This window comes from Sodiomyces alkalinus (genome assembly GCF_003711515.1).
Source record: "Sodiomyces alkalinus F11 unplaced genomic scaffold SODALscaffold_11, whole genome shotgun sequence".
Lineage (NCBI taxonomy): Eukaryota > Fungi > Ascomycota > Sordariomycetes > Glomerellales > Plectosphaerellaceae > Sodiomyces > Sodiomyces alkalinus.
In genome coordinates, this window is record NW_021167089.1 from 1,264,728 (window position 1) to 1,289,595 (window position 24,868).

At 53.1% G+C, this 24,868-nt stretch overlaps 11 protein-coding genes across 11 annotated transcripts; 6 read left to right on the forward strand and 5 right to left on the reverse strand.

Moving 5' to 3' along the window:
• Window positions 1-83: 83 nt before the first annotated feature.
• On the forward strand, window positions 84-1,478 carry SODALDRAFT_328963 (transmembrane protein). Its single transcript, XM_028610815.1, has 4 exons — window positions 84-246; window positions 303-697; window positions 761-922; window positions 990-1,478. The coding sequence occupies exons 1-4, from the start codon at window positions 200-202 to the stop codon at window positions 1,169-1,171; spliced, it is 786 nt and encodes a 261-aa protein (XP_028463400.1). The 5' UTR covers window positions 84-199; the 3' UTR covers window positions 1,172-1,478.
• SODALDRAFT_328964 (DNA-directed RNA polymerase III subunit 22.9 kDa polypeptide) lies at window positions 1,019-2,234 on the reverse strand. Its single transcript, XM_028610816.1, has 4 exons — window positions 2,079-2,234; window positions 1,806-2,001; window positions 1,655-1,741; window positions 1,019-1,589 (listed from the first exon to the last, which is right to left on the reverse strand). The coding sequence occupies exons 1-4, from the start codon at window positions 2,088-2,090 to the stop codon at window positions 1,267-1,269; spliced, it is 618 nt and encodes a 205-aa protein (XP_028463401.1). The 5' UTR covers window positions 2,091-2,234; the 3' UTR covers window positions 1,019-1,266.
• Window positions 2,235-2,530: 296 nt separating this feature from the next.
• On the forward strand, window positions 2,531-5,275 carry SODALDRAFT_353249 (hypothetical protein). The gene is made up of 2 exons (XM_028613634.1): window positions 2,531-4,026; window positions 4,095-5,275. The coding sequence occupies exons 1-2, from the start codon at window positions 2,870-2,872 to the stop codon at window positions 4,948-4,950; spliced, it is 2,013 nt and encodes a 670-aa protein (XP_028463402.1). The 5' UTR covers window positions 2,531-2,869; the 3' UTR covers window positions 4,951-5,275.
• A 998-nt stretch (window positions 5,276-6,273) lies between these two features.
• On the reverse strand, window positions 6,274-7,786 carry SODALDRAFT_70543 (SPT2-domain-containing protein). The gene is made up of 2 exons (XM_028615604.1): window positions 7,675-7,786; window positions 6,274-7,590 (listed from the first exon to the last, which is right to left on the reverse strand). The coding sequence occupies exons 1-2, from the start codon at window positions 7,675-7,677 to the stop codon at window positions 6,373-6,375; spliced, it is 1,221 nt and encodes a 406-aa protein (XP_028463403.1). The 5' UTR covers window positions 7,678-7,786; the 3' UTR covers window positions 6,274-6,372.
• Window positions 7,787-8,346: 560 nt separating this feature from the next.
• On the forward strand, window positions 8,347-9,264 carry SODALDRAFT_328967 (ribosomal protein 60S). Its single transcript, XM_028610817.1, has 3 exons — window positions 8,347-8,745; window positions 8,822-8,948; window positions 9,014-9,264. The coding sequence occupies exons 1-3, from the start codon at window positions 8,587-8,589 to the stop codon at window positions 9,058-9,060; spliced, it is 333 nt and encodes a 110-aa protein (XP_028463404.1). The 5' UTR covers window positions 8,347-8,586; the 3' UTR covers window positions 9,061-9,264.
• A 922-nt stretch (window positions 9,265-10,186) lies between these two features.
• SODALDRAFT_328970 (kinase-like protein) lies at window positions 10,187-13,684 on the forward strand. The gene is made up of 2 exons (XM_028610818.1): window positions 10,187-12,268; window positions 12,377-13,684. Exons 1-2 carry the CDS (start codon window positions 10,433-10,435, stop codon window positions 13,184-13,186), a joined length of 2,646 nt encoding a protein of 881 aa, XP_028463405.1. The 5' UTR covers window positions 10,187-10,432; the 3' UTR covers window positions 13,187-13,684.
• A 323-nt stretch (window positions 13,685-14,007) lies between these two features.
• Window positions 14,008-14,703, reverse strand: SODALDRAFT_363459 (hypothetical protein; the record flags this gene model as incomplete). Its single annotated transcript, XM_028614556.1, has 1 exon — window positions 14,008-14,703. One exon carries the CDS (start codon window positions 14,701-14,703, stop codon window positions 14,008-14,010), a length of 696 nt encoding a protein of 231 aa, XP_028463406.1.
• Window positions 14,704-15,036: 333 nt separating this feature from the next.
• SODALDRAFT_301206 (TGF-beta-inducible nuclear protein) lies at window positions 15,037-16,868 on the forward strand. Its single transcript, XM_028608896.1, has 7 exons — window positions 15,037-15,185; window positions 15,229-15,234; window positions 15,333-15,591; window positions 15,691-15,754; window positions 15,820-15,973; window positions 16,066-16,188; window positions 16,270-16,868. Exons 1-7 carry the CDS (start codon window positions 15,170-15,172, stop codon window positions 16,428-16,430), a joined length of 783 nt encoding a protein of 260 aa, XP_028463407.1. The 5' UTR covers window positions 15,037-15,169; the 3' UTR covers window positions 16,431-16,868.
• An 817-nt stretch (window positions 16,869-17,685) lies between these two features.
• On the forward strand, window positions 17,686-18,489 carry SODALDRAFT_283669 (peroxisomal membrane protein; the record flags this gene model as incomplete). The annotated part of the gene is made up of 2 exons (XM_028608421.1): window positions 17,686-17,864; window positions 17,955-18,489. 2 exons carry the CDS (start codon window positions 17,686-17,688, stop codon window positions 18,487-18,489), a joined length of 714 nt encoding a protein of 237 aa, XP_028463408.1.
• A 271-nt stretch (window positions 18,490-18,760) lies between these two features.
• On the reverse strand, window positions 18,761-21,486 carry SODALDRAFT_328974 (hypothetical protein). The gene is made up of 3 exons (XM_028610819.1): window positions 20,677-21,486; window positions 19,432-20,333; window positions 18,761-19,306 (listed from the first exon to the last, which is right to left on the reverse strand). Exons 1-3 carry the CDS (start codon window positions 21,319-21,321, stop codon window positions 19,252-19,254), a joined length of 1,602 nt encoding a protein of 533 aa, XP_028463409.1. The 5' UTR covers window positions 21,322-21,486; the 3' UTR covers window positions 18,761-19,251.
• Window positions 21,487-22,426: 940 nt separating this feature from the next.
• On the reverse strand, window positions 22,427-23,110 carry SODALDRAFT_328975 (hypothetical protein). Its single transcript, XM_028610820.1, has one exon. It carries the CDS (start codon window positions 23,083-23,085, stop codon window positions 22,456-22,458), a length of 630 nt encoding a protein of 209 aa, XP_028463410.1. The 5' UTR covers window positions 23,086-23,110; the 3' UTR covers window positions 22,427-22,455.
• Between the last annotated feature and the right edge of the window lie 1,758 nt (window positions 23,111-24,868).

The following is a 24,868-nucleotide window of genomic DNA, read 5'->3' on the forward strand; positions in this document are numbered from 1 at the left end:
TGCATAAAACCCCCTATAGCAATAAGAGTCTCTGATGCTCGGACAAGTGTGCAACAACCGGGATCCATCTCGACTCCCAGCTCCCAGCTCCCAGCTCCCAGCTCCCAGCTCCCAGCTTGCATCACCATCATCTCGACACAAAACTGTCCGTCATTGTACATGCTCCTGCCCTCGGTACAGTGCATCCAGAAAGACAGACATGGCACAATTACCTGACCAGACGATCCACCGGGATCCCCAGTTATTGTACGCAGATTTTCCTTTCGTTCTTACTGCTTGTTTTGTTGACGAGACTCCTATAGTTACTGGATCCTGGTGCCCATTACCGTTGTGATGGTATTGACGGGCATCCTTCGCCACTATGCCTCCGTCCTTCTCGCTACGCCTTCGAAGATTATTGACAGACCAACCATGAAAGAGCAGCGCTCTCTAATCCATGGACAAACAGTGCGAAACAACCACCACGTCCTGTCCAAGAAGTCGTTCGAAGCGCGTCGCGAAGTCCTTATCAATGCCTACGAGTCGGGCGCCTATCTCAAGAATGGAGCTGGAAAGGATCAAGCTCCTACGAACCCGTTGACTGACCCGGGAGCTATGGATGGCATGATGGGCATGATGAAGAACAACATGGCTATGATCATCCCCAACACCCTCATTATGAGCTGGATCAGCGCATTCTTCAGTGGTTATGTCATTAGTGAGTCGAGATGCAGGCAGTGCCGCGTACGTATAACAGCGAAACGAGACTGACATGCGGCAGCAAAACTGCCTTTCCCGATCACGATCAAGTTCAAGAGTATGCTACAAGCCGGAGTCGCCACCAAGGAAATGGATCCCCGGTGGATGTCAAGCATCAGCTGGTACTTCTTGTGCATCTTTGGACTTCAGCCTGTTTTCGTGTTTCTTCTCGGAAGCGATAATGGTACGTTAAAGCACTGGTGCGAGTTTTGTCCTTGGGGGAAAAGCATCTACTGATAGATCAACCGCAGCCGCTAGCCAGATGGCACAACAAATGGGCCAAATGGGACCGCCGCCCAACCAGCCGATGCTCGGCGCTGGGCCGGATACAAACAAGCAGTTCCTAGGTGAAGCTGAAAACATAGCCGTTATTGACCATTACTCGGTCCTCGACGACGTTGAGCTACGACTGCTCAAGGGTATCAAGGGGTAAAGTAGAATAACAGACGATAGGGAAAAGAAAGAAAAAAAAAAAAGAACTCCGTCTTACGAATACCGCCACCCGGCATGCCTCCGCACGAGTGCGATCTAGCCTTCCTCCCCCTCTCCACCTTCTTCTCCCTCGTCTCCATCCCACCACAAACACACACCTAGTCCATCCATGGCCATGGAACCTTTGATCCTGTAAGGCGCCTGAAGCGCATCCTCTTCATTCTGGTTCGGTCCTGCTGGGGTCTGGTCGTGCCATTCCTCGTCGATGACCTGGAAGCGGACCATCTCATGGTTGTCATAGTAGAGGCGGGTTTCCTCGTCACAGTTCCAGATCCATAACTGCTCTTGGTGGTTGTACTCGGCTCCCTCGGGAAGTTCATCAAAGGGAACAAAAATGTCGTCGAAGAAGTCAGTTCTCACTGCAGCCTTTCTGTCAGCCAACACGATTCCAGGGCCGAGGCAACAACGAGACTTTCAAACCCACCATTGATTCCTGAAGGCGTGGAGCTTCGTATCCTGCCGAACATGACTTCACCCTTGAAAGGCCGGAAGACGATAATTCGGAACTCCACTGGTAAAACAGTCAGCCCAAACAAGCTCCTCCTTTGCGCGTGGGCATACAGAGGCATGCATACCATTGACATTCACGAGGCCAGTTCCATGGCCAATGAGTCCTTCAGAGGCCCAAAGCAGGTCATAAAGGGAAATGCAAAGGCCGATTTTTTGGATCACCTTGTTGGCATACTTGGCATTGATATAGTCTTCTATTGCGACGATACTCTTCTTCTTGAAGTCATCGGGTGCAATTTGGACAAGATCCGCAACTTTTGTCTTCACATAAGATCAGTTAATACCTTACTTACTAATCTACACGTACGTGAATGGGTGAATGAGTAGGAATTACTCACGAGAATGAACATGGTGAAGCAGCAATTATTACTTCATGATAAGTTCAGATTGTTGAATAAGAAAGAAGAAAATAGGTTCGTAATAGCAAAGTGGGTGTGTTATGAATCTTTGCCTCAGCCTAATATAATAAAGCCCTTTGAGTTTGAGGTAGTTCGTCGGCTTTTATTAGTGAGTTCCTTCTCAGAAGCTGTTATCAAAGTACGTTCCCTACTTCCTCACACACGCACCCCACTTTGACCGCCGTCTTGGTATGGACAACCCACTTGGTTCTCGTCTCAGGTAGAACTAGGTTATCAGCTCCACGTGCGCACGTGATTTACTTCGTATTAGCTACAAATGACTTCGGTTCCTCATTCTTAGGTACCAGGCTGGAAAGGACGGGTTATACCTATAAGAAGTACATAGAGGCATACCACGTGAAAAAAACACCACTACCTTGTGGTATTGAATGGTTTCCCAGCTTCAGCATCTTGATCCTCGATCCTCGACCTTGAATTGTCTCCAACACGAGTTCTCTTTCAACGTCCGTTCACATACTATTTCTCAGCTTTCACTTGCAGGAAGCCTCGGTTATCCTGTCGTTTTGCAAGCACGATCCTCGACCAGCCGATTATCCTTCGAGAACGCAAACAATCCTTGCCCAACCCTGGCAACCTGCTTTGGCCTCTACTTCGACCTTTCCCCTTTCTTATCGCACATTTCATTCAACGCGTGCGCGCCTTCTCATTCCTTTTACTGCTCTTCTTCAAGCCTTTTTGCCCTTGTCACACGGTTGAGTTGTCATAGCACAATGTCGACCTACAACTACGGCCCACCGCCTCCTCCACCACCCCAGGCTTCGCCAGCCGGCCATGCTTCCTATACCCATCCCACCGGCCATTACCAACGCCATGGCTCATCTCGCGGTGGTGGGACATCTGCATCGCGAGGTGGTCGTGGAGGGTATCAAGGCCCCCCTCGACCCGAGTATCAACCTCCTCATTCCCAGTACGACTATGGTGCGCATGCCCAACAGCCCTACGCTAATACCAGCTACTCAACTTCGCCGCCAACCACTGGCGGATATCCTACGCCGCATCATCAATGGCCTCAGGACCATGGGCATCCTTCTGCCCAGCAACCACAGCCACATACACCGGCGCCCCTTTCCACTGCCAACTACCACCCTAATTATGCCCCCCAGGCCTATGCGCAATCCCAAGTTCCTGTTCACCAGCCAGCATACGTTCCGCCCCCTCCTCCCCAGCCGCAGCAGCATCATTATCCCTACCACGCCCCTGCCCCGTACAACGGTCAGCAGCAGTGGGGGGGTCATGACCGCCAGCAGCAACAGCCCCAGCCCCAGCCCCAGCCCCAGCCGCAGTATGGCACTGGCCAGCACCAGCACCAGCACCAGCACCAGCACCAACACCGGGGTGGTTATGGCGCGGATAGGAGAGGGGGCGCCAGGGCTCTAAGTATGGGAGCGCCTGCCCGAACCGACTATGTGGTTCAGAACGTGCAGCCTCAAGTGAACGGCGGCTATGCCCAACACTATCCTGATGCCCGTGCCGCATCATACCCCCCACAGCCGACGCAGTACCCCCCATATCCCCCTCCACCTCCACCCCCGTCCCATACACCTGCCCCTGAGCCGTACCACAACAAGCAGGACGGTCATTATGCCGGTCGCAGCCGTGGCGGGTTCCGTGGGGGGGGTAACATGAGGGGTAGGAACCCTCATCACAGTGGCGATAAGGCGAGACCGCGCCACCACCAAGGCCCACGCCCTGATGCGAACCCTGTGCCTCATGTGCCTCAGAAGCATGATTCCAACTCGTCCGGGAAAAAGAAGAAACGGAAGACGAACACTCTTGGGTTGACGCCCGGTCAAGGTTCTGATTCGGAGGAGGACGACGAGAAAGAAGAGGAGACTCTATGCAAAGTCATTGGAGACGATGCCCTTCAGTAAGCTCCCACCGCAAAGAAGCGTTTCTTCCTTCCGAACTTCAATTGACTGACTATCCTTGCTTCAGGATCACGGATATTGCCGCATATATTGCCGAGCGAAAGAAACACTATCCCACGGCGGCTCGCGTCAAGGCCAAGCAGTCTGCCGAGCTGGCAAGTGGAGACAAGCGTGCCGCGGCTCTTGAGAAGGAGGAGAAAATAGCCATGGAGCTTCGGAAGCAGCTTGAAAAGGTCGAGTCGTCCATCAAGCGCAAACGAGAGCAACAGGATGAGGGCGATGAGATGAGAGATACCTCGCCCCCTTCCGTGACAAAGTCTCAGGGCGACGACGACGATGCGCCGGAAGTCCTGTCCACGCGTTCCCAGCCACAACTTCCACCACCCCCGCCCGCGAAAAAGGCCGATGTCACGAAGCACTGCAAGTACTACTCTACTGGAGGAACTTGCGGCAAGAAGGGCAAGTGCCGCTTTGTTCATGATCCTCAAGTCCGCGAGGCAGCCATTAGGGAGCGGGATGCCAATAACGGGCAACTGACAATCCAGCAACGTCTCATCTTGAACGACAAGGACCAGGAGGATCTCACCGTGCTGCAATCGATTCAGTACCTGCGTGAAAAGGGTGTTGTCAAACCGCTCGATGCTGCCACCGCCAACGGACAGTCTACCGTTGTTGTCGGCCAGTCTCGCGCGCAGCAGCAGAAGGAGCAGAGACGACAGGCACGGCAACAGCAGACAAGCACTCTCCCCGCTGCGCCCTCGTCACTTCCGAAGCCTCCCGTCAGGCAGGACCATGGTCTTCCACCTCACAAACCTCCCCCATCTGCTCTTCAGACGGCTCAGACTGGTGCCTCTGTGCAATATAAGGGCTGGAATCTCAGTGGATACGGCAATGCCGGTCTGAAGTCGGAGGACCTTCCCTGAATCCCCTGCTAGGCACCGTCTAGTCAGTTCCGATATTTCGATACCCAAGACCACTTACTCTTTTTCTTTCCTTTCCTTTCCTTTTATTTTTGGCTTCGTGGCCTGAGTTTGGGAATATACATCTTGGGTTTGCTATTTTGATTTGGGTTTTCCAAAATCATACCCTAAAGCCTCAAGCCTGCTGCATTGAAGTCAGCCTCAGCAGAGCCACCTGGAGCATTTCTTGCGCTGTCATACCAAGCCAGTGTTCCCTACGATATTCTGGATTAGAAGCCGCACTACCTTCTGCCGCTACGCCGTCCGCCATTTTTTTTTTTTTTTTTTTGGCTGAGATGATTGGGAGGTCTTGTTGTTGATGATCCAGCTCTCTTGGATGAAGCCATTACAGCAAACATAACAACACAAGACAGGCCACGTGTGCAGGAGCTATGTTCGAGCAGCGCGCAACCATCCCTTATACTTCATCGCCTGGGGGGTACTCCTGATGCCAGGGCCAAGTGTTGCCCCTGCAGTGCCTGGAGGTTGCCCATTCTGTTAGGGCCATTGGTCAGCTTTGATATCGGATCTCGGAAAGGCGTCTATGAAAACGACTTGGGATAATAGTTCGTCCCTGTTGGCTGATACCCGGTCTATTGTAAAGTAAATTACGAATAGTTGGTCATAGCCTGAATTACTCTCTAACTCATGTCAAGTTATGGAGTAAGGTAATAATGATAAGTTACTGCCTCAGTGACATCACCAGCTACCTTATAAGGCGTGCCAGGAAAGGACTCTAGTCACTCCTTACAATTATGACGAGGAGGTCAGGTGAAGTGGCACTTGATGTATAGTCACATCCCTACCTATATGTCAGAATCAGAATAAGGAACAACTTGATTGATTTTACTGGAATCCTCCTCCCTGGTAATCAGGTAGAGTGACTTTAAATACGCCGAGAAATGGGTCCGTGTGCAGCATCTAGTACCTTCCGTGTGGAAGATGGATTCAGGGGAATCGTGGATTGAAGCCCCACCCCGTTACGCCCTGCCACAGCGTCTGAGACTATAAAACCAACACAACTTGATTGGAAATGCCTGGGAAAAGCTTTCGGGCATGTATAATTCCCGGGAACCATATATTCACACTGCCTGACAACTGGGGGGACAAACAAAGCAAAACAGTAAAAGAAAATGGTACAAACAAAAATGGTTCTGTAAAACAAAGACATAGCCAACGCCGTCGCTGATGAGTGGGATAAAGGGGGAAAGAGCATGCCCGGCCACCCTGCTGCGCCTAGCATGTAATGTGTCCCTTCAAACTGATAAACCACATCCTGATCGACATTCTCCTCTATGAAAACCCCCCAAAACAAACCAGAAACAGAAGAAAAAAGAAGAGAAGAAACCTGGCTGCCAGAACTGGGAATCACAGGTGGCAGCATGACTAGCCTCGGTTTTTCTTCTTCTGCTCCTCGAGGAATCGCCGCCTGCGCTCTTCCTTCTCCGCTTTGAGGCGCCTCTCCAACTTCTCCTGCTCCAGGTCCTCCAGCCGAGCGGCACGTGCGGCACGTGCCTCTTCTTCGTAGATGTCGTCCATGCCGGCCTCCATATCGGACTCGGAGCCTGAATCGTATCTGTACCGAGGTCCACCAACCGGTTCCTCTTCCTCGTCGTCGTATTCGATGAAATCGTCCAGCTCCTCGTCTTCTTCCTCGTATCGTGAACGCCTGGCCGACCCACCATAGCGAGCGCCGGCGCGAGGGTTCAACAGAGCACCGCCGGGCGCAGCGGGTTTCCTGGAGTTGGCCGACGTCGTAGCGCCTGGGCGGGGGCGAGCGGTACCCGTATACCCTGTTGTTGCGAGAGCGGCCTTCTTTACCTTCTTGGGCTCCTCCTCCGTTACTGAGGCGGACCGTTTCATCCTGGGCCTGTCTGTATCCAGGTTCCGCGTATCCTTTGACATGGCGCCCGTGCTCGTCGCTCGACGCTGTAAGGCGGGAGTCGTTGGAGCTCTCGAGGTGCCGTTCGCGGGCCGAGCAGTGCCCTGGTATCTGGATATCGTCGTTGGAACTGGTTGCTTCGCATCCTTCTTGGCTTCTGGCCGTTCCTTCTTCTTTTCTGTTCCTTTATGCTGGATCTTTCCAACTTGACCCATGGTTGTCTGGGCAAGTTTGGCCCGAGCTAGAATCTCCGCATAGGAGCCTTTCTTTGGGGGTGCCGGCTTGGCTGACGGGGCGGCTGCGGAGGATGGAGCAGTCGTAGCAGGGGCAGTTGGTCCCTTTCGAACGCTGGCCGACGTCGGTCTGGCGCCATTCGTAGCATTCGTGCCATTCATTCCATTTGTTCCGCTGGATGTCTTGGCCGGCGTTGAAGCGGGGGCGGCGGGCCTCACGGTCTGGCCACCTGTCGGTCTTGATGCGCCGGTTGGACGACTCATCGCAGTACCTCTGTATGGAGTCGATGCTGGCCTATCCGTCGGCCTCGGATTTGTTGTGGAACCACCGGCACCCCTTGTACTTGCCTCGAGGCGAGGCGCCTTTGCGGAGTTGTTGCGTGTGTCATCGTTGGCTTTCCGTTTCAGAGGACCGATTGGCTTGGAGGCGGGAGGTGTGGATGTCTGCTGCACTGGTTCGCCAGTGATCTGAGCCAGGAGGTCGCCGATCTGGGGGGAGGGGAAAGACCCGTGTTAACAGAATGGAATGACACGGGCGGAAGTGATGGTATTTCAGATTCAGAGGCTGCTTACCATAGTGGGTGGTTTTAAAAGCACGTTTGAGACTGCAACTTTACCATCAGGACGAGCGCGCGGCCAACACAACACCTAGGATGTGTTCTGATATTGAGTCATTGGGGTACCCGGGTTTCGGTGCAAGGTAGTAAATCTGGCCAGATGTGGCGGGGGGGGAATAGACTGGGTTTCGCGGAGGACGAAGTCCAAAAGGCGGCGCCAAGTTGGGTGCGGCCTGTTTATATTGATAGACGCGGTCCTAGACCCACCCGTATGGGTTTATGGAAGATAAGTAAGAAATAAGAAGCCCGTATGTCTGAAGGGAAGGGCAAGGAGAGCAAAAAGGACAGCAGAAGAGGAGGCAACTTTTCCAAGAGTTCATGTTTCCAGGCGGGCGACCCGTACGAAATGCGAGTTTGTAGCGCACGGACCACCTTCGGTTGGCTGTAGTTTATCCGTCACAACGCCTAGCTGATGGGCTCGGTCTGAATGCAGGACGTGGGGTTTCTATTACGTGATCACTGTGGCTAGTGCATGGTGGACATTGTTAACACTAGCCACAGATTCAGCCTTTCCTCGCCCTAGGGCCGGGTTACCGAATTGGTGCGCCCACAGACCGACCATCGATTGAAAACTTGGGCGTAACTTTTCTGTAACTTTTTCGACTTCCTCGGTTTCCCGGACTCCAACACCGATTCTCTTCTTTACCACCTTTCTCAGAACTCGAAGAATCAGTCTCCGCCCAACTTGCGGTTAAATTGATTGACCTCTCGTGTTCGCCAAATTTCTCTCACCTGTACGTTCGCCCAGTTTTTCTTCGCATTGTGGCAGTCTGCCATCAGTCTCGTCGCAGTCGCAGTTCGCAGTCGCACGACGTTCGAACCATGACACCCAGCTAACCCAACCACCTTTCCCTCGCAGACATCCAAAATGAAGCACCTCGCAGCTTACCTCCTCCTCGGCCTGGGCGGCAACACCTCCCCCTCCGCCGAAGACGTGAAGACCGTTCTCGAGTCCGTCGGTATCGAGGCCGATGAGGAGCGTCTTGAGAAGCTCATCTCTGAGCTCGAGGGCAAGGACATCAACCAGGTGCGTAGAACCCTTCAATCAAGTTGCGCCTGGGGGAAAAATACATAAAACAGGTCTTGCTGACTGGGTGAACTAGTTGATCTCTGAGGGCTCCGGCAAGCTTGCCTCCGTCCCGTCCGGCGGTGCTGGCGGTGCTGCTGCCCCTGCTGGTGGTGCTGGTGGTGCCGCGGAGGCCGCCAAGGAGGAGGCTCCCAAGGAGGAAGGTACGTGCGCCCCCGGCGTTATGGTGCATGATACGTCGATGTTGATGAAACTAACCCCGCTACAGAGAAGGAGGAGTCCGACGAGGACATGGGCTTCGGTCTCTTCGACTAAATACCCTTCTTACGACGTTAACGACCGGTATCGGCCTAGAGCTCGGATTTTTCTTCAGTGTGGTGTACGGGATGGGTCGGGTTCTTGCATGTGGTCTTCATGGGAAGGTCTCGGCTCAGCGTGGGTTCTATGTGCCTCGCAGGGTTATATAAAGCGACAGTCTAGGCATGGACAGCCAATACAACCCCCCGCGATTACGCTGAATGATCGTTTCGACTCGGTGAAAACGTGTTCTAATGATTACGCAACGTAGTGAGCGTTTGTGGTCATGAACTATTTCCAATTGCCAATCGTATGGGCATGCCCAGTTCCATCAGATTTACTTCATATCTCGGGCGAAGGGCACCCGACTTTTGGACAATCCGCCTGAAAATGGACCAGGCTTCCATCGCAAACCGTCTAGTCGCCCTGAACCAAGACACATACAACTGCAGTACTTCCACTTCGTATGCCAGGATCCGTACTACGGCGCCTGTACCGTTGTGCCAGCTCGAATGATCAACATGTAGAAGTATGCACCCTGGCCGGGGAAACCTCGTTTCGGTTCGCCGCGAAAGTGAATGGTCCGTGGGCTGGGTAATGTCAGGTATACAAGTCAGTGGTGTCGGGGATGTGTCATTCGTTAAAAAGGGCTTCGTGAATCAGCGTCTCCCTACTTGGAGAGCGTCACCAGCATGAAGGCGACATGTTCCTTTTATAGGGATCAGATAGCAACAACACTCTTCGATGACGCCGAGGCAAGAGTCTTTGGCTGATAAGGTCCAAGCCAGCCTCTTCGATGAGTTTTTGAGGCACCGAGGGGAAGTGAAATATTTCGAAGAAGTTGTTTAATATCTCCTAAGTCTGTTTCGCGATTTTGGCAGAGAATGAAAGGGTGTACGAAAATGTTGCAGTTGATTGAATGGCGAACAGGAATCCCTGACAGGACAGGGCTGTCTTTCCCATCGATTACTTCGACCTGCAGCCAATCATGGACCACGTTTATCACGGCACTAGTTCTATGGGTGTCGGTTGCTCCGGCAACTTCACCCGCAGGTTCCAGGTCGTGATTGGTTGCTTCTACCCCTGTCAAAAACATCACGTCTGGACAAGGAAGTTGAAGCATCGTAACCAACACCCGACACATCCAGGAACGGCGCGACGCATGAACGGCCATCAGTAATTTCTCCAATTTTCCAATTTTTGACTCCTCAGCGGCATGGAAACTTACGACACGTAAATCATTGCTACATCTCCTCCATCAATCGCTTTTTCTCGAGCAATTTGGGGGGGGCCTTTATCCCGAGAGAAGGAACGCGTCAATTGCCACAACGGGCGGGTAGAGGGGGAGCATCAGAACCACAACAAGACCTCGGATCGTGCCAAATTGGACATGACAGCCGCATCACCCACCCCGATGGGCAATGCCCAAGATCCTCGTTTACTTCGCAGAACATCCCAACGTCAAGCCCTTCGACGACCACCATCACGACAGCAATTGAGCCGCAGTGCATCCCAACCTTCCCAACCGGTCCATTCAGCGGATGATGGTCCTATGGCGCCTACGAAACCCGAATCCCAACAATACTCTATCAACGAAAGCTCCGATGACGAGATCCCTGTGCCTATGAAGCTCAGTGCTCTCACCAAGGCGCTCCTGAAGGACGACGGTTCCGAGGCGCCGCGACCCGCATCACCACCACGGACTAGGCGTCGGGCTAGTAATCTGGCTGCATCGACATCCTCGCAGGCCGAAGAACGAAGACATTTGCGGTCCGGAAGCGTGCACACCTACGAAACAAGATCATCTCGGCCTGCTTCCCCGAGTAGACAAAGTAGGGAGAGTCGCGAAAACAGCCCCGTCCGGAAGCGGGTTGTGCGGTTGAGTAACACGCCCAGAAGTCTCGGTCAGCTACCCACAACCAAGCGGCGATCTACCTCTACGTCGCAAACATCACAACGAAGCCGTAACTCTGGGAAACCCGAGAGTCGCGATCAATCATCTGACGAGAAAGCACAAACCGATTCACAACCGAGTGCCAACACGGACACGACTCCTGCCAAGGGAGTCCGTGTTGTTCGCATTGCAGCAGGATCCTCTGGCAATCGCGGCCGGTTGGGAAGTTCCTCCCACAGTTTTCGGCGTTCGGGCTCGCATTTGGAGCAAGACTATCCCGACGAACCCGCCACGGCTGCTCGGAATGGCGTGTCTGTCGTGCCAGGTAGTGAATCTCGACAGGCGTCCAACGGAAGCCGAAGCTCCAGGCCCGAGGACAACCTTGCTCTCCAGAGCTCTATGCGTATCAAGCGCGTGGGGAAAGTGCCCGGCAGCTTTCTTAGCGGACCCGCTCGACGTGGACGACGGAGACAGAGCGAGGAGGAAGCCGAGGAGAATGCCGATGGCGAGGCCGTTATCTCGAGTCGGGAACCCGACGGTCAAGCACCTGAGGTGGAACAGGAACAGGAACAGGAACCTCCTTCGTCCTTTTACGGACACGGACGCAGCTTTGCATCGGGCAGTCCCGTGGCTCCCAGTGGTCCTTCTAGGGCGGCGTACCGCAGGCATGCCTCCCACGCGGACCTCCTATCCTCCACAAAGCCACCTGGGGACGAAAATCGAAATCACGAAAACGTCGCAGAGGATGAGATTCCCTTCAAGCTGCCCTCCATCCGGCCGCAGCTTCCATCAAGGCTCGACCAAGAGAACGCACCCGGCTCCACCTTGAAACGAGCGAAGCCTCCCGTCAGTATCGTTGCGGAGAAGGAACTCGACATTCCCAAGCGACCCGCTAGTACCGACATTGGCAGTTTGCGCTCCGCCGCTTCCTCCGATCGGAAACCGTTGGCATCGCTCGGCCAGAACACGCCTCACCGTCCCGCACCGCCGCCGCCACCCCCGAAGATGTCGGTCTTGCAGGCAGCCACCGCATCCGCTGGAGCGGCGACAACGTCGCAGGGAAAACAGAGGCGGAACATCATTCGGGTCAATGGCAAGTCGTATACCCGTCTGGACTGCCTGGGACGAGGCGGCAGTGCCAAGGTTTATCGTGTGACGGCTGAGAACGGGGCCATGTTCGCCTTGAAGCGCGTCTCTCTCGAGCAGGCCGACGAGATGACCATCAAGGGATATCGGGGGGAAATCGACCTCCTCGGGAAGCTGACGGGGGTCGACCGGGTTATCAACTTATTCGACTACGAAATGAACGACGAAAAGAGGATGCTGACCTTGGTAAGTTTAGGCGAACCAACCCCCCTTTTTTTTTCTTCCTTTTTTTGTCATGTTTCCATCATGAGTACGCTTGCCAGAATTCTTTTTGTTAATGCAAGTTCGATACAGCTTATGGAGATGGGTGAGCTGGACCTAAACTCGCTTCTGCGTAATCGACACAACCCCGAGTCCGCCAAGTTTGATCCTGTCTTTGTACGATTCTACTGGAAGGAGATGCTCGAATGCCTCCAATCGGTCCATCAGTACGATATCGTGCACTCCGACTTGAAGCCGGCCAACTTCGTTTTGGTCAAAGGCCGATTGAAGCTTATCGACTTTGGCATTGCGAATGCCATCCAGACAGACGAGACGGTCAATGTTCACCGCGAGACCCAGATCGGTACGCCGAATTACATGTCGCCCGAGTCCCTCATGGATTACAACGCCCCTCGCGGCGCCCGCGTCCCTGGCCGACCCAAGCTCATGAAACTGGGAAAACCCAGTGATATCTGGTCATTAGGGTGCATCCTCTACCAGATGGTCTACGGCATGCCCCCTTTCGGTCATATTGCGAACCAGATGGCAAGATGCCAAGCCATCATCAACTGGGATCACCAGATCGAGTTCCCCGCGCGGGCCATGGGTGGCGTACCGGTGCCCCCGTCCCTCATGCAGACCATGAAGCGATGCCTGAACCGCGAGATCAATATGCGGCCCACCTGCGAAGAGCTGCTCCGCGAAACAGACCCGTTCTTGTACCCATGCGAACTTCACGACAAGGCGCTTCCAATTGACGAGGAATTGCTTGCTCGTATCATTCAGAGTGTTGTCACGCGATGTCGCGAGCGCATGCCGACTGAGGCCGAGGCGCAGTCTGTCTGGCCAGGCGCTTATTGGCAGAGCGTCAAAAAGGCGACGGACGCGACCAGGACATCATAAGCCCATGGTCAGCTGGTGGGCTTAGACTTGCTGTTATTGGATACGTGCCAGGGAAGAACAAAACGAATGAACTGCATCGCAAGGATGGATCCTTGGATGATGGCGTTGTTTTTCAGGCGTCACCTTTTTTTTTCTTTTTTTTTTTCTTGATGTTTTCGGTCTCTGTTTTGATCATGACGATTGGGGGAGCGATTCATACATTCATTGATTCCATACACTTTTTACCTCCCATCATTGTTCCATAGACCCATACCCCCCAGGGGCGGTCTATTTTCAGCCCGTCCCTATATTGCGAAAGGAGACGGAAAAGTCAGGTTGCTATTATAGGCTTGGTGGCTTGGAGTTCACGCTTCTCGGCTATTCATTCATAGTTTCCCCTCGAGACCCTGCCCTCGTATCAGGACATGTTACTTTCATCCATTGAAGGCTTGCATAAGGTAGATATGGCGTCTTGCTGTAGCTAGAGTTTTGGTTTCAAATTTCATCTGCTGCTTGTGTACTATCTGCAATATTTGTTCATGCTTGGTGTCATGTCAAGTGCTTTTGATTTTCGCCTTGTTATCCTATCCGTTCTATAGTACATCCAGTCCAAGCCTGGCGAGTAAAGCACCATTCGTAGTTGATACACGATGCATGATGCATAGGTTGCACCTTGGACCATGAGGCTGTTCTTACATGCGATCACATCACCTTTGACGCAAATCGTACAGGCAGCACCTGCTCCACCAGGGAATCCCCGTCATTTCACCTCCAGTGTAGCCGCGCTACTCAAGATCCAAACACGACTGGCTCCCCCATCTCTTTGAAGGTTCCTAGCTGCCTCAAGCGCTGCTGCCCTCGCCCGCAATTTCCTCGACCCCCTTGATCTTCAACTCGCTGATGGTGAGGGTGGTGAAGCGATGCTGACTCCGGACGCGGCGAGCGCGGCGAGTACGCTGCTTCTTCTTCACGGTGATGCGAACGGGTTCGAGCTCAGATCCCGTCACGACGGCGCGGCACTCGAAAACGCGGTCGTCAATGTAGGGGCTGCCTTTGAGGGTGAAGTCGCGGCTGCCGATGACGGAGGCGCGGTCGAGGCGGAGGACGTCCCCCGGGACGACACCGGGCATGTGGAAGGGGAGGCGGATGGCATCGCCCGGGGTCACGAGGTAGGGGCGCCCGTGGATGTGGACCGTGATGTAGTGGCTCGGTTGCGAGGCCAGGAGGGGGAGGAGCTGGCGGACCGAGTCGGAGAGGACGGGCGGCGTGGCGGGGGGAGGCGATGGCGGGTAGAGCGTCTGGGGCGAGGTTGAGGAGCGAGATGACAGTGTGGAGTTTGCTCGCTGGGTTTCTGCTGACGGTGGTTGTATTGTAGAAGACGCCGCATCGTGTGATGAGGCCGAGGCGGAGGAGGTGGGCTCGATGATGGGTGCTGTCGAGTTGAAGCTGCGGGCTCGGATGGGAAGGAGGAAGCTGGGAGGTAGCCGGGCGGCGGGCGTCCTGAGCTCCAGAGCGGAGCGGAGTAGTGCTCTGCTCATGTTGGATTTCGTGAACAAAGTAATTGGCCGTTATAGGCCCGGTTTTGTGCTGGAATATTCGGACACGCGACTGTTGCTGTCGAGATCCAAGGTCCCTGATGCGAAGAAAAGTCGAGTCTCCATATAATAATTAGGTACCTTACCTAAGGTACCTTAGTTAATTACCAGCTCCGACCAATTGCTCGGGTACGGAGAGCGCTGAGCTCTGGTTGGCTGTTCAAAGGGACATCGGGTAAACCTAACCCCGGGGTCTCGCGAAAATCTTTGGCGATAACTCATGTCCTATTGGACTCGTACCTTCGTACCTGGGGCGTATTGAATTTTCGGTGTGGGGAACATTGCTATCGCGGTCTCCTGTATCTTTAACCCGCCACTTTTTCTCGACTCTCAAGACGTCGTTACCAACAAACGACAGGAACATTTTGGAGTATTTCAAGTCGCTGCTGACAAGCGCAATATCTTCAAGATGCCTCAGAACGAGTGTAAGTTCATTCTCGATCTCTATTGCATCCTTGACCTAGCTTCATATGGGATCGGGCTAACGCTGGACCAGATATGGAGGCAAGTTTCTCGACGGGCACGCATTCGGCACGACGAGCCACAACCGACTAACTCACAGCTTCCTTAACAGAGATGGAGGAAACTCCACGGCAGGAGACTTGACCATGAGGAGAAGACGAGGAAGAAGGCGGCGCGTGAGGGTCACAAGCAGTCTTATGAAGCTCAGAACCTCCGAGGTCTTAGGGCCAAGTTGAGGGCGCAGGAGCGTCGCAAGGAGAAGATCCAGATGCGGAAGCAGATCAAGGCCCACGAGGAGCGGGATGTCAAGACGGCGAACCAGAACGACCCCAGCGAGCCCATGCCGGCCTATCTACTTGATCGATCCAAGTACGCACGACCCCCTCCATAATCCGTTGGTCTAGGTTGAAGGAGAAGGGAAGGGCTCGTTGGATGCCCACGGCACCGCTGTGCTAACGTTGGAATCAGCCCGAGTACTGCCAAGGCCATATCTTCTCAGATCAAAAACAAGCGGGCCGAGAAAGCCGCAAGGGTGAGCTAGCCTTTTTGGTATCGCATCGACCTGGCGTCCTGTACTGACGTTGTGGTGGAAAACAGTTCAGCGTGCCTTTGCCCAAGGTGCGAGGTTTGGCGGAAGAGGAAGTGTTCTCGGTGGTGCACACTGGCAAGAAGACACATAAGAAGTCGTGGAAGCGGATGATTACGAAGCCAACTTTCGTTGGTCCCAACTTCACACGACGTGACCCCAAGCGTAAGTGGAAAGCCAATAATCCATCTTCTGGGAGAGAAAAGAAGAAAAGGAAGAGAAAGAGACAGAAAATGCTGATGTTACCGCCAATCTAGACGAAAGATTCATCCGCCCGATGGGACTGAGGTACAAGAAGGCGCATGTCACACATAAGGAGCTCGGGGTGACGGTCAACCTGCCTATTCTTTCGGTTAAGAAGAACCCGTCTTCTCCTCTCTGTAAGTTGCTTCGATACGGTCCCCAAACCAGTTTGTTTAAAAACAAACAAAAGAAAACCACTATGGCTAACGGATGACTAGATACCAACTTGGGCGTTCTCACTCGCGGAACTATTATCGAGGTCGACGTGAGCGACCTGGGATTGACGAGTGCTAGTGGCAAGGTGGTCTGGGGCCGGTATGCCCAGGTCACTAATAATCCAGAGAACGATGGATGTCTGAATGCCGTGCTCCTGACCTGAAAACCCTGCGTTTGGAAGCAGATACAGATGCATTGTTTATTTGGGGGACCAATTACGGCGCTGTGAGACAGTTGGTGGTCGGTGGAAAAGGCCGCAGCAGAGTCTGGTCAACGGGCATTCACAAGGCGTTCGGAGTTTGGATGACGGCCTCGAAAAATGAAAAAGAACGGCTGATATTTGTCGACGAGTGTCTAACATGCTGACCTATCCCTATGGTAGGTAGGTAAGATGTCAGCTGCGGACCATAGGTATCCAGTAGATAGCAACTTTGCTTCCCCTGAGTCCTACAAATGATGATGCCAATGGATGGAGGCTCCAAGTATTATTAAGCTACCTACCAGGTATGGACAATGACTGGCGACTTGTCCACTCTGGGAATTATATGAGGGGTATACCTTATTAATTACCCATACCTGATAAGATATCCCTGGCAACTGCGGCGTGCGGCACTACCTTAGCCAGACAGATGACCCGGAGGCTCCTGGGGCTGTCCCAATGGATCACATGCTAATACATGTAGTCCGTCAATTCCCCGGATTCTCCAAGCAAGCCGACCAACTGCGTCATTGCGCTAGTGGGTTTTAAGAGGGCATTTTAGCAGGTCACGGTACCTCCAGGGTCAGGCAATGAATTCCCATGTGGGGGAAAGGATGGAACAACCGTTCATACCCGCGGGCGACAACAACCGACGGATGGGCGCTCCAACGGTACTTGTGAGTACATGTACACGTACATGCAGGAATTCCGGATATGGGACAGGGAAACACATGTACGGAGTACGGATACAAACCTACGTCCACTTTCCTTCATCCGAGGCACGACGACCTCTTGGAACTTCAACTTCATCAACCAAACCCTGTCACAACTACCTCACACACCTCACGCATCCGTATCTCGTCTGCCATTTTCTTTCTCTTTACCTAGACTCTTCTCGACTTCCTTCGTCACAGCGTGCCCGGCCGACAGTTAAACATCATCTTGTATACTTTCGTCTCTGTTAAGCTAATCGCATCCCTCATTTTAACATCGTCAGTCAATGCGACAAAACAGTCTGCGCTTGTGAATTGCGACTTGCGCCTTGCGATTTTGCGACTGCGGCGGACTGGGACAGTCTCTCTGAGCACCCCGTCCGTCCGGACCACTTCCCTTCCTCCCCCTTCTGAACGAACAGCGCTCTTCCTCTTCCTCTTCCTCCTATTCTTCGCCATGGACGCGCTTCAAATCGCCAAGGTCAGTGGACTTTTGTTCTTCGCTCATGCCCAAGCAGAACCCCCAGGCCATTTTGCGAAAGCTGACTTGGGTGTACCCATTTCCTCAGGCCGCCCTCGAGCGTATCGTCCTCGACCCGCGGTATCATGACCTCCTCGCCGTCGTCAAGGCCGCACGAAATGGCGCTGTCTACGGCACGAAAGTCCGCTTTCCTCACGCACTGGTGTAGGCATCTCCCTCCTTCGTCTTCTTCTCCCCCTCACCCCTTTTTTTTTCCATTCGGTCTTCTTTTCAGTCAGCTAAACCCCCACACAGCATGATCTTCCTATTCCGATCAGGAACGTTCCGCGAGAAAGCCTCTCTCGTTCTGCGCGCCACCCGCACCCACGCCCGCAACCTGGCCAAGTTCGCCACCATCTACAAGCTCTCCATGCTACTGCTCAAGACAGTCGGTCCCACCCCAGGCAAGGAGGGACCCTACGACACCCTCTTCGCCGGCGCCCTGGGCGGCTACATCGTCTTCGGCGGCCGCTCCCGCCGATCCGGCAAGATACCCAGCGTCAACCAGCAGATTGTCATCTACATTTTCGCCCGCGTCGCCCTCGGTCTCGCCCGCCTGGCCGTCAATCCGGGCCACGGCCTCCCTGTCGTCAGCCGCGAAGGCCCCAGCGCCGTCATTAGCCAACATGCTTGGCCTGTATTTGCCAGTGCCAGCTGGGCCATGGTCATGTATCTCTTCCGGTGGCATCCGGAGGACCTCCAGAGCAGCTTGCGTAGCAGCATGAGCTACATCTACCGTCAGAGCGAGGATTGGGATTCATTACGCAACTTTATCTGGCATAACAAATGAGCTTAAGATGAAAAAAGCCGGGACATTGGCGTCGATTGGCGTTTTGAGGGGGTGGGTGACCACCCAGGTGGCCACATTAAATGCATATTTACTCGGTACATAGACGTCTTCTCTCGTTTCACCATCTGCTTGTTGATCTGTTCCCGTCAGGACAGCAAATTTTCTCAGCAGTTGGGACTTACATATGTGGAGCTATAAGATACCAGGGGAGAGAGATATCATGGCATGATAGATCGAAGAAGTAGGCACGTCATGGAGATACCCGAGACACTGCCTGTGGATGAGCAGCTTTACGAATATAGCGTGCTTCATCTATTCTATCTGCGTCGGGGAGGCCTTCCTTTTCTATATATGCCATGCTTCTTGGGGCCATCTAGATGTTCGAGTTGATGGATACGAGGGACCAAGAAGCGGCTTTCGGCGACGAGAAGTCGGCGGACTAGGTCTCTAACACTCCGCTGGGCTTGATAGATTTCTTTTCGCTGCTTGGACTATCCTCCACACAAGATAGCGTCATTGACCAAGTATAATACCACTATCCAAAGACTCATCCGTCGTCCCCAAAACGTCCAGAGATTCAACACATCCCACACAACGCTTGCCAGGACGCTCAGTATCTTATATTGCATACCCTCCCCAGTAAATGACCCGCTCAGATCCTTTGAATTATACGCCTCTACCATGCCCACGAAGCGGAAAGAAACTAATACCACAACATGACTAATACTAGAAAGATCAGGGGATCTGGGTAAGTTTTAACCCTCAAGCCATTGTTTTACCAGCCATGAAATGCTTAATCTCGTCGACGCCAAGGAACCTGTAGAGTACCAGGCGTCAGTCCAAACTGGGTCATCCCTACACGCGAATGGGATATGCAGAGGGACCACAGAGGGCAAGCAAGCAGAAAAGGGCGGGCAGGGTTCGTCTAAATTTCCCACTCACGCTGTAAGTGCGATTAGCGCCATAGAGTCGACATCCTCGGGACGCGCGCGTTTAGCGAGGTCCTGGATGAATAAATTCTCGACGACAAATTGTGGCTTCTCGCGCCAGGCGGAGAGAAAGGAAACGGACGATTTGGCGTCCCATAGGTGACGAGAGGCGGTCCAGCGATGGACATGGATGAAGCGGCCCGGGCCCCGCGCCTCGCACGTCCCAACGGACTTGAGTATCTCGTAGAGCCCGACGAAGCCGTGGCCTAGCATGACCGTGCGGCGTAGACTTTCGTTGATGACCCAGCGCTCCCAGGATTTGGGCGGCCTGTCGCGGAGCGTCTGCTCATCGAGGAGCACCTGGTCGCCCAGGTTGTCTCGGTGGTCCTCTAGCTCCGTCAACCATGCCTGGAAGGTGGGCATGTCCCGTTCGGCCTGGGCGCGTAACCCGATGTCCCCGTCGAAGCAGCGAATGAGTTGGTACAGGAAAAGGGCATGCGTGCGCGCCAGCTTCTCTCTGACCGTAAACTCACGGTTCTCAGAAGGCGGACCTGCCGCCTCGATTGACGGTAGACTGAGCTCAGAGCACTGCACCTTCTGTGGCTGTGGCTGTGGCTGTGGCTGCTGCGGCGATTGGCTGATTTTTGGGGTCGACTGAGGTGATACCAGGTCTTTGGCGCATTCGTAGATGAGACGGAAGGCCCAGCCCTGCGTAGAAGGGGTTCGATTGGCGTAGGCGGTTGTGGCAGCGTAGGCGCGGAAGATGGCGTTGGGTGTGTCCTGGCTGTACAGGTGACGGTGGATGAAGGGGACTTCTTTTTCCCTCGCGAAGACGAAGGGGAATTCCTTGAAGGATTCAACTACGGAGCCGAGTTTGGAGTTGGGTTCGTGCAAACTCCATGAATTCATGCCCTCCTATACCCAGAAGACATGTTGTTAGTGAGATGGAGGGGCATCAGTCAAATATGACGGGGATGGCGCCGAGATGACGAGGTGCACGAGGAACTATGTATGATACAAAGGGAAAGATAAAAGAATATGCTCGAAGACGAGGCCATGACTGGTGGCCAGCTGATGGACAAGGTGAGAGGGGAGGTTGAAATGAAACAAACGGTTGGAAAGGGTTGAGCAAAATCGTGGAGAAAAAAAAAACCAAGGCAGAAGAGATGGCGAGGATGAGAACGAAGGTGAGAAGGGGTCCAAAGGAGCGGGAAAAGAAGGGACTTCACGGGAAACAAGCAAGGACATAAGAACGCACACAAACGTCGTCGAGTCTTTCGTTCCAGCGTTGCGCACAGATGTCGGTGGGAGGGGAACAACGGTGTTGTTGAGGCGGAGGGGTAGACAGCCGCGGCTCGGTCAACTTCGGGGACTCGGGAACATGCCAGAGCTGCATATCGTTGCCATTGGCCGGGTCGATAGCTGCGTAGTTGATGAGAGAGTTGAAGTCGAAGCTTGGCATGTCTATGGGGAAGGACAGTAATGTGGTAGGAGCGGCGGTGGGGGGATTGGTCACCATGGCCACGTCAAGATCGGCGTCGTTGGTTGAGGTGGACCCGGAGAAGCCGTCGAGGATGAATTCAGAAGCGTCGAAGGAAGGCGACGACGAAGATACCTGCCCGGAGCCCTGGGCAGGAAGGATGCCCAGCGCCTCCAAGTCCGCCATGTCTAGCTGAATCTGCGGCGCCGGAGCTGTCCTTGTCCCGCCGGTGGACATGGCAGGCGCCCGATATCGCTTCATCTCCCGGAGCCCGGTTGGCTGATTCATGTAGACGCAAGAGAAGCCCTTCTCAGCGCAGCGAGCACATTTTGGTGCCCTCTTGTCGCAACGCCTCTTACTTCTAACACATGCATTGCAGCTCTTCTGCCGTGACTTGTCCGTGGACTCGGGGACGTCGGCCATCTCTTCCATGAGTGCCTGTCGAGTGGTTTGTTCAACTCTTTTGCTGCCGTCAAGGAATCTTTTACCTAACTGGTCCTGTGGAGGACACTGTAGAAAGATGGAGAAAAGAAGGCGGGGAAGCTCCCCGGATAGATTACTCGGCCGGACGAGAAGGGTCAAGCTTACACTGATAGCTGATTGAAGTCGGTGCGGAGCGGAGCGGAGCAGTTGCGCCGGGGCGATGATCGGGACTGGTCACGAGGCGAAAGTCCGCAGTCTTAGTCAGCATTATTCCTTTGTTCCTTCTGTTGTCTCCCAGCTTGATTGACCATTCTACCTACTCACACATCATGTTATCATTAACCACCTTGGTCTCTCTCTCCTTTTGGCCAAGTACTCCGTAATGTAGGTATTTTCGTATTGCGGTGTCCGAAGTATCAATCCAAGACAAAGGTATAACCCCAGCAATCCGACACCTGGGAAGACGACTTTAGTCACCGCAGCTCGGCATATCTCAGACCTGTCTCAGTCTCAAGTCAGGAATATGACGATCTCTGAAGTCCCAGGCCCTGATATTATTATTGACTAGGAACTATCCGTACGTACGAGTCACCGCCGAAGAAACACCTAACAATCCTAGAGTAGCGGGGCAGTGGCTCACAACTGCCGGTCTGAATTCCAACTTGTCGAAGCCTTTGGTCGAATTGAAACGTCTTATCGAACTCTGGCGCCGTGCATCAGAAGCCAACCGGCCAACCTCACCACTAGTAGGTAGCCAGCTCACTCTCCTCGTCGACGAGGTAATTACATTGCCAATTGTTCTGGTTCATCCAGGCGGCCAAACTTGAAAGAGAGGACGTGTTTCTCTCCAGGGAGAGATGGTTGATTAGGTAGTTATTAGTTATGTCGAATTACTAAGTCATAGCAATCTTGGGGAATTTAAGGCATGCCGCAGGGCACACTGTTTCAACTCGGTTTCAACTCGGTCAAAATAAGGTACATATATAAATAGCTTATCAACCTCAACTGCGACCTTTGTGAACTACAAACGCGCTTTCAGGTTCCCACCGTCCGATTGCGTTTTCACATTTCATCCTATTCGGGCCAGTTACGAGTTACACATTTCCTTACTTTTTTTTTATTACTTTTTTTTTATTACTTTTTTTCCTTCCCCTTTGGCTCAAAAACAGTTCGATACCTAGTCACTCTCAAGTACGGGACACCTTGGATGTTGTGTGCCCGGGCCACCATTGCCACGCAAGACAAGACGCACCAAAAGAAAGCCCAGATAAACCACGTGTACGGATACCGTCCTACGGAAATGCAGCGTACCTTACCTATGCCTCTAGCTGAGAAAGCAGACGCCGAGACAAAGTTGGGGTGCTGACGATGTCTTTTGCCCAGATGGGTGTAGGGAAGCGAGGTGACGAGGTCATGTAGGTGATTAGGTATACGAACAACACTAACGAGACACGCCCAGAATACCTGCGGAGTGTGGCAGAAGCGTCCGCGGCTCTGAGAATTAGTTGCCGCGGGCTGATGCCAGTTTAATAGGCAAGGGACGAGATGTTCATTGGCCGATGGTTGGTTGGCCCGATAGTACTTCTCTCGATCCGCACGGAATTTGAGATATCCTGGCCGTCGAATAGATATTTTTGAACTGCAGCTTTGAACCAACATGCTTGCAAGGCCACGACGAATATCAGTCGCCGAACAAGGACGAGTAGGGTATTTGACCAAAACATGTCCCACACGAGTCGTACGGGTGTACCGGCCAATTGGCATCCTTGAAGACTCGGTATCTATGAATCAATCTCCGGACTGGCTTCCAGATTAGTCTCCAGTTGTCCCTGGCGGACAGAGACTCGCTCGGTCCAGGCCGAAAACAGGTTGGAGAGGAGATCAAAAATGTCGGGGGGCGGGGAGAAAAGGGGGGGTTCTATTTCGTACGGAGTACTTACTCGCACAAATTGCATCTGTATCAGTGTGTTAATTGGCATGGCTCGATGGCGATGGTAATGGCTGTTGTTTGTTTGGCCAGCTGAGTGAGACGACGAAACCGGGCCATTCAGGATGGCATCGTTGTCTACTGAGTAGATAGCCAGAGCCAGCCTTGTCCTTGTCTTTGTGCCTTGTGGCTGCTTAGCAGTCAGAAATCATTGGACTTGAGAACGGGAATGGCGTCCACTGTGTTTCTCATCATCATTGTTGTTATTTTAAGGGACTCAATGGGGAGACCTCACGTTTCAATATCGAGACCTCAAACGTGACATTTTAGTGGGGCCATGAACCCGCCGCCAAGATACATATGTACCGCACCTATTTTGTATGTAGCTTTATGTAGAAAATCGCAGGCGACATCTTAAACCTTAACGTATCACTTCCCACACCGTAACTCTGAATCCAACCGCCCAAAACACTATCACGATATCCTACACAATATCCTACCCGATATCCTACTCGATATCCTATATAAAGTGACCGATTACCCTTATGGCTCCGAGCTAAGTGTTGATATTTAAGTATTGGGATTGAGTGTTGAGATTGAGTTGGTTACTATGTTACCTAGGACTTTTTACATAATGTGTACATACAAAATGGGTGCGGTACATATGCATCTTAACGGTGGCGTCATGGCCCCACTGTAATGTCACGTGTGAGGTCTCGATATTGAAACGTGAGGTCTCCCCATTGAGTCCCTATTTTAACCGCCGTGTGGCATTTCATCTCTGGTGTAGAGGAACGGGATCGCCAGTGCACACGTGACACAATTCACTCTACCCGTGCCACGCCCCACTTATTTTCGTTCGTTTGGCACTCACCAGCTATAAACGAACCAAAATAAGTGGAGCATGACACGAGGAGTGTCTGAGTCAGAAACCGACTGCTGGACACACAAATTACTGGTTCTCCCGATCAAAAAAAAAAAAAAAAATTAGAAAAAAAAAATAAAAAAAAGGAAAGAAAAGACAGAAGTAAGCCGAGTCTCTCGGTCCAAAAAAGCAATGCCTAACGCCCCCCCTTCCCCGATCAAGGACATCCCCTGAACATCATTATCATGTTGGATCCTTCCTTTCCCTTTTTTCTCTCTCCAGGTATGCACGACTGACCCTCCTCGGACGACAAGTCATGCGTTGACGAGCCCCGTTCAGAGATTGGAACACGATTGGACCATCGCTGTGATTAGGTGCCCCCCAGGCTTGCTTGCACAAACCCCTTACGAGTCGTACCGTTCTGTGGCTGTTGATAGACGCATGCCATGTGTTGGCGTGCATGGCAAATTCGAGTACACAGGTACCTTATTAGGTACGCTGTACATGTATTCGTGCATGCGTACGTTGTATGCGTACATACCGGTGTTCATATATCTACGGATACGTACCTAATTACTCCGTCGGTACTCAGTATGAAATTCGTGCCACAGTGGTGTAGCTCGTACGAACAAATTGATAACCAGGTAGTTGCCTCCACCATGGACTTGCCGCCATCCTTCGTGCGTGGCGGCAGCGGCAGCGGCAGGCCTGCTCACCGCCCGGACCTATCTCCGCAGCGGCATCTGACCCGGTGC

What these genes read in the sequence shown, in the direction of transcription:
- SODALDRAFT_328963 (XM_028610815.1), top strand. Translation starts at nt 200, where the DNA reads ATGGCACAATTACCTGACCAGACGATCCACCGGGATCCCCAGTTATT. An exon ending in CTTCAGTGGTTATGTCATTA is followed by an intron (nt 698 to 760) that starts GTGAGTCGAGAT and finishes GACATGCGGCAG; the next exon opens with CAAAACTGCCTTTCCCGATC. An exon ending in TCTTCTCGGAAGCGATAATG is followed by an intron (nt 923 to 989) that starts GTACGTTAAAGC and finishes GATCAACCGCAG; the next exon opens with CCGCTAGCCAGATGGCACAA.
- SODALDRAFT_328967 (XM_028610817.1), top strand. Translation starts at nt 8,587, where the DNA reads ATGAAGCACCTCGCAGCTTACCTCCTCCTCGGCCTGGGCGGCAACACC. An exon ending in AGGGCAAGGACATCAACCAG is followed by an intron (nt 8,746 to 8,821) that starts GTGCGTAGAACC and finishes TGGGTGAACTAG; the next exon opens with TTGATCTCTGAGGGCTCCGG. An exon ending in GGAGGCTCCCAAGGAGGAAG is followed by an intron (nt 8,949 to 9,013) that starts GTACGTGCGCCC and finishes ACCCCGCTACAG; the next exon opens with AGAAGGAGGAGTCCGACGAG.
- SODALDRAFT_328974 (XM_028610819.1), bottom strand. Translation starts at nt 21,321, where the DNA reads ATGGCCGACGTCCCCGAGTCCACGGACAAGTCACGGCAGAAGAGCTGC. An exon ending in AAAGACTCGACGACGTTTGT is followed by an intron (nt 20,334 to 20,676) that starts GTGCGTTCTTAT and finishes TTCTGGGTATAG; the next exon opens with GAGGGCATGAATTCATGGAG. An exon ending in GCGCTAATCGCACTTACAGC is followed by an intron (nt 19,307 to 19,431) that starts GTGAGTGGGAAA and finishes GGTACTCTACAG; the next exon opens with GTTCCTTGGCGTCGACGAGA.
- SODALDRAFT_328975 (XM_028610820.1), bottom strand. Translation starts at nt 23,085, where the DNA reads ATGCCAATTGGCCGGTACACCCGTACGACTCGTGTGGGACATGTTTTG.
- SODALDRAFT_328964 (XM_028610816.1), bottom strand. An exon ending in TGGCCTCGTGAATGTCAATG is followed by an intron (nt 1,742 to 1,805) that starts GTATGCATGCCT and finishes CTGTTTTACCAG; the next exon opens with TGGAGTTCCGAATTATCGTC. An exon ending in CACGCCTTCAGGAATCAATG is followed by an intron (nt 1,590 to 1,654) that starts GTGGGTTTGAAA and finishes GAAAGGCTGCAG; the next exon opens with TGAGAACTGACTTCTTCGAC.
- SODALDRAFT_328970 (XM_028610818.1), top strand. Translation starts at nt 10,433, where the DNA reads ATGACAGCCGCATCACCCACCCCGATGGGCAATGCCCAAGATCCTCGT. An exon ending in AAAAGAGGATGCTGACCTTG is followed by an intron (nt 12,269 to 12,376) that starts GTAAGTTTAGGC and finishes AGTTCGATACAG; the next exon opens with CTTATGGAGATGGGTGAGCT.
- SODALDRAFT_301206 (XM_028608896.1), top strand. An exon ending in GGGCCGAGAAAGCCGCAAGG is followed by an intron (nt 15,755 to 15,819) that starts GTGAGCTAGCCT and finishes GGTGGAAAACAG; the next exon opens with TTCAGCGTGCCTTTGCCCAA. An exon ending in CACACGACGTGACCCCAAGC is followed by an intron (nt 15,974 to 16,065) that starts GTAAGTGGAAAG and finishes CCGCCAATCTAG; the next exon opens with ACGAAAGATTCATCCGCCCG.
- SODALDRAFT_353249 (XM_028613634.1), top strand. Translation starts at nt 2,870, where the DNA reads ATGTCGACCTACAACTACGGCCCACCGCCTCCTCCACCACCCCAGGCT. An exon ending in ATTGGAGACGATGCCCTTCA is followed by an intron (nt 4,027 to 4,094) that starts GTAAGCTCCCAC and finishes TCCTTGCTTCAG; the next exon opens with GATCACGGATATTGCCGCAT.